This window comes from Emydura macquarii, unplaced genomic scaffold, assembly GCF_026122565.2.
Source record: "Emydura macquarii macquarii isolate MOO-44397 ecotype Brisbane River unplaced genomic scaffold, CSIRO-AGI_Emac_v2 contig_485, whole genome shotgun sequence".
NCBI lineage: Eukaryota > Metazoa > Chordata > Testudines > Chelidae > Emydura > Emydura macquarii.
In genome coordinates, this window is record NW_027130622.1 from 11,625 (window position 1) to 16,797 (window position 5,173).

The 5,173-nt window shown below is 52.6% G+C and overlaps 1 protein-coding gene across 1 annotated transcript; it reads left to right on the plus strand.

Moving 5' to 3' along the window:
• The first annotated feature begins 837 nt into the window (after nt 1–837).
• Nucleotides 838–4,120, plus strand: LOC137146934 (uncharacterized). Its single transcript, XM_067538603.1, has 2 exons — nt 838–1,489; nt 3,123–4,120. The coding sequence occupies exons 1-2, from the start codon at nt 946–948 to the stop codon at nt 3,641–3,643; spliced, it is 1,065 nt and encodes a 354-aa protein (XP_067394704.1). The 5' UTR covers nt 838–945; the 3' UTR covers nt 3,644–4,120.
• The last annotated feature ends 1,053 nt before the right edge of the window (nt 4,121–5,173 follow it).

Consider the following 5,173-nt stretch of genomic DNA (forward strand, 5'->3'; position numbering starts at 1 on the left):
TCACCCACATTGTTACAAGCCTGATCAGATTTTGTCCTTTGAAATGGGCTGGCTCCAAAGTTATCAAGGTGGCTCCTCTTTGGCCAGTTGAATGGTAAAAGTTATTATCTTCGCTCCTTTCCTCCTCCCTCAAACGTTTTAACTGAGGCTGGTGTTTTCTTCATGTCTGTTTCGACATCCCTCACTCAGACCAATTGTTCACTCACTCTCCCTGTCTACACTCACCTCAATTGCTCAGCCATTCACCCGTCAATCACTCAGTGCCAACTCCTAGCTGAAGAACTTACATATTATTTTTAAAGCAAGCCTTATTTCATTTTTGACAGTGTCTTTTACAATTGACAGTAGATATCTTACATTGCACGGTGCGACTTTTTATACTTAAAATAGGGTTTTTACAAATATATATATTGAAAGTGAGTAAAATGAACAGATAAAATGGTTTTAAAACACATAAGCGTATAGACAGTAAGTGAACGTTTCAAAGGGTAGAACAATAAGAGTCAGTTGGGTTTTAACTTTTGATTAAAGTTACCGTGTGTCAGGCTGAAGTGCCTCTTGGTAGGAAGGGGTGTGTGTGTTTGTGGCTCTGTTCTTTCATGTATTGCATGAAAACAGGACTGGGCCAACACTTGGAATGCAGGCAAGGCATCAACCTGTCTCATAGATCCTTCCTGTCAGATGGGGCCACAGAGCTCTTCCGTTTGTGAGGAATCAAATAAAGATAAAGGGCCAGATTCTGCTCGCAGTGACCCTGGTGTGAATCCAGAGTGACTCCATTGTCATCTATGGAGTTCAGGCTGGATTCTGGTCTCAGCGCTCCCAGTGTGAATCTGGAGCAGCCCTGCAGCATCGGTGGAGTTATTCTGCATTTGCACAGGTGTAACTGCGCAGAATGGATGGCAGGTGTCCTTCTCTAGCAGCTGGACCCAACATCTGTCTGCGATGCTCACAGTCATTTTGTCCTTGCAGGCAGGGTTCATCTCGTGGCACTTCCCCATGGCTCTTTCGACGTGCTCTGGACGAGATGAGGGTTATAAACTGGTCGTTCGAGGCCATTTTGAGGCAGGGATGAGGGAGCTGGTGTGTTTCACCCAATACCTACTCGAAGCTGAGGCAGATCTGGATGCATGTGGTAAAATCCAGAAACAAATCGAGGCAGCTTCCCGAGAGCTGTCAGCAGCAGAAGAGGAGCTGGGAAGGCAGCTGGCGATCATAGATAAGACAACCGAGGAGCTAGTCGTGAAGAAGAAAAGCCTGCAGGACGAGCAAGATGAAAAGAAACAGAGCCTCGCGCGCTTAAAGATCGAGCTGGACTCCTGCTGCGAGTCAGAAAGAAAAGTCAGAGAGATGCTGGAAACAGCCAAAAAGTACCTTTGCGAAATGCAGGCTGAGCTGCAGAGAAGAAAAGACGAATCATGGAACAATCAACTGGTACGAGACATCGGCATCGGGCTGATGTTTATTCCTATCCTGGGGACATTGGCTGGTGAGTGGCATTTATTTGTTTACATTATAGCTTCACGGCGCCTTATCGCACACACCTTGCAACTTCTACCAGAGATTTAGGACTTGCAGAGTCTGTCCGTCCGCTGGACACCATAGGATGGGTCGGCTCAATCCCCTTTCTAGTAGTTCCTGCTCTCCAGTCCCTACTGAGCATGAAGAAACAGCAGGAAACTGCCTAGCATAAAGGAGCTGGAGAATGGGTCAGGGGGGTCTATCCCATATAGGGGGTGCAAGCTCCAATCCAGCCCCAAGGACGGGACTGACTGGCTCAGGGGTGCAGGGAATGGGGCACTGTGCCTTTCCCCTCTGGGGCAGTGGGTCTGATTCCCTCTCACTGGATGTTTTGATTTGTATGAAGTTAGCTGGCAGGTTCTCCAGCTGGGTTTCTCCATCCTGGCCTGCAGGTTCAGCAGAAATGCTCAGGATTGATCAGGACTCAGAGACCAAAATTTCCTCTTCTCCAGAGAGAACTCTCTTCAAGGCTGAGGCCTGATATTTTGTATGTGGCAGAAGGGGAGCTTTGTGGCAGCCAGTTGGGTGGATCCCACATGGGGAGGTGGGTGGACAGAGAGGCCTGCAGGCAGATAGATTGATGTATGGGTTGTAGAAGGATGAATGGACAGATGGAGAAGAGGGTGTATAGAGATGAAGGCTGGATGGAGAGAGGAGTATGTGGGGATGGATGAATGGATGCAGAGGGGGTGTATGGAGATGGATGGACAGGCTCTATAAATAGAAAGATCCCATGAACACACGTTTATCACATACTTAAGAACCAGGTGATAGTAAATGATTTCTTGCCGTGTTAGCAGCAAAGTAAAGCCTTGGGCCTTATTTAATCCTAACCACCCCTGGCTCTTATCTAACCCTTTCCATCCGCAGCTCTCAAAGTACTTCACAAAGGAGAGGGGGTGTTGTTATTCCCATTGCACAGATGGGGAAACTGAGGCACAATGGCGGAATGTGACTAGTCCAAGGTGACCCAGCAGGGCCCTGGCAGAGCAGGGATTAGACCCTAATTCTCTCAAGTCCCCGTCCATTTATTTCTGTTTAGCCTGTCAGCGCCTTGGCCTGGTGGCTGGGAGGCACTGGCCCAACAGGGCCTTGATGCCATCCAGGGTCTGTGCATGGAGCCCCCCACTGCCTAGAGCAGGAGCCAGGCTGTGGAAGCCACCCTACCGCAGCGCTGCCGGAGGGAGGACACAGGAGATGCCCCACAGGGCTCTGGCTGGATAGCTGGCCCTTCTGCGCCCTCCTCTGGGGTGGGAAGGGGCCACACAGGTCGCTGGAGAGGGCACGAACCCCAGGCCGTGTGTGAACAGCAGCCTAAGGGAAGGAGGCTCTGCTGGGAGGGGCCGTGGGACTGCGTGTGTCTGGGGGGTGAGTCCTGGATGAATGTCGGCCTCCCCAAAGGCTGTCGGGGGAGGAAGCAGGGCGGGGCTGGAACTCGCTAGGGGACCCCTCCACACGAGCAGTGCCTGGGCCCCCATCGCAGTTGGGAGGGGTCTGTGCAGGGCCTGGCGTGATGGGGGGACCCGATCTAAGGCAGGGCCTCCGAGCACTGGTGCAGTCCCAAGAATCAGCCGATAACTAATTTTATCTGCTTTCACCAGGCTCCATCATGGTCGGCTGTGGGCACACAGCTATGAACGCCGCCGAGCGAGCCGCCCACGAGGCCCAGGATGCCGTCAATCGGCACACAAATGAAGAGTCCACGTACTCGGCCGAAGTCTGCAGGTACACCGAGCAGCAACGACAGATGGAGGCCGAGATCAAGATCATTGAGAAGCGACTGGATCAGATCGAGCCAGAGCGACAGGCACTGGCTGTGGAACACGGGGAGATCGTCGCCCTGCAGAAGGGGCTGAGGAAATGTGTCACCTTCATGAACGGGCTGGCGGGGAAGGTCAGCGTGACTGAGAGGCTCACCAAGAACCTGCTGATCTATGAGCTGTTGGCCCACGTCCTCGGTGACGTCGTCCACCACGTGCTCCCCCTAATGAGCCCGGGAGGCGAGGCTGGCACGGAATTCCTGGCCGTGGGGGATATCCAGGGCCACATTGAGAAGCTAAAGTTGGGCAGTCACGGCCTCAAAGCTCTTGCAGACGCCGAGGCAGCAGCAATTGAATATTAGGGCCACGGTTTCAAAAGCCGAAAGCCCACGTCCGTAGCTGGGCTACAGCAAGCGCATGGGTTTCCATCTATGCTGGGGAATCGTAGCGGGCTAGCAACGCTGGGTAGGTGGGGTTGTCACCTGTGAGCAGAGGGGGGTGGAGATTTATCAGCACCCTGGGCACAAAGAACATTTGTTCTCCCCTCCCCACTGAAAACATGCATGTATCAAAACGCACTAACGCAAAGTCGCCATTCAGTGTTTGCATGCGGCATGAATAATAAAGCAAATCCTGTCCCAGTTCATTATGCCTAAACTGACTGCTCAATTTTGCCACCTAGAAATGAATCTGGCTAGATATTATCCATACCGTGACACAAAGGAGTTCACAGGACAAAACCGGTGTTACAGTCGCTCACAGGTCAACCCGTGGTTCTTTCCTCTCCCCCAATTCTATTAAACCTCACCCTTATGCATTTTTCCCACCTATTGGTCCTGTCACAGTCCAGTTTTTCGAGTGTGGAAGCAAATTTGGGTGGGGCTACAATTCATTTGGGAAATTCAGAGTTGAGTGAGTTGGGTCTGGAAGCGGTGGACCAGTGTAAACAGAGTCATGTCAGCGCAGGCTGAGGGAGGGGAAATGCACACAAAATCTTACGAGGACGGCACTGGGGAAATAGCACTACATTTTTTCCTCCAGCGCTAAAGTGGGAGAACTCTACTATGGAAGTCTGCACATCAGCTGGGCAGGCGGGTAAATGATGCCGGATCATAAGGGACATGGCAAGAAGCCACACTAAGAGCCCAAGGCTGCAACCCTCGCACATGGGGAGGTGGGATCCACAAAGGTGTGCGGGGTGCAGGTGGGAGTACACAGGGTTACACCACGACATATTAGGATGGGGTAAATAATGCTGCCTTGTGAGGTGCAGGGATAGGGGCATCCAAAGGCTGCGAAGCTGTGGATGGAGGCAGAATAAACTCAAATAAAGCCGCTGTTTCTCTGTAGATTTTGCAATCATGAAAAGAAACAAGGGAAAAAAAACTGGAAGAGGAGGGGAGAGAATAGCTCACGGCTGAGGGAGAGACATGATTGAACACGGAGAGGCAAGGAAGGGGTGATGGGGGGGGATTTCCCGGGCTCTCCTGGCTGTGGGGAGCTCCCCATCCCAGTGGCCCCCCAACCCCTCTTACCACCTACATCCTCCCCGTCGCTGATGCGCTGCGGGTTGCAGGCTCGGGGCAGGGGGGCTGCAGCCGGGGGTGGGTGTGGGAGAGAAAACAGGCTGCTCCTCAGGGCAGTATGGTTCAGCTCAGCCCCCCAGTTCTAGGCTGGCTCTTTGGCGACAGATTTCAGGCTTCCCGACAGAGCCTGTTTGGCAGGACCACCCCCCTCCCCGTCGCATTTAAAGCGATAGTGCTAACATCTGAATATCCCAACGTTCAGCAGCGCCAGCTGCCCCACCAGTCAGTAAATGCAGGTGTGTGCTGCCCAAAGACCCTTCCACATGGCACCGCAACAGGTGCAAAAGCTGCAGGCGTGTCACCGCT

Bases quoted from the DNA above. Each gene is read 5' to 3' on its own strand.
- LOC137146934 (XM_067538603.1), top strand. From the start codon at position 946: ATGCTCACAGTCATTTTGTCCTTGCAGGCAGGGTTCATCTCGTGGCAC. The intron at 1,490-3,122 runs GTGAGTGGCATT...TGCTTTCACCAG, and splicing joins TATCCTGGGGACATTGGCTG to GCTCCATCATGGTCGGCTGT.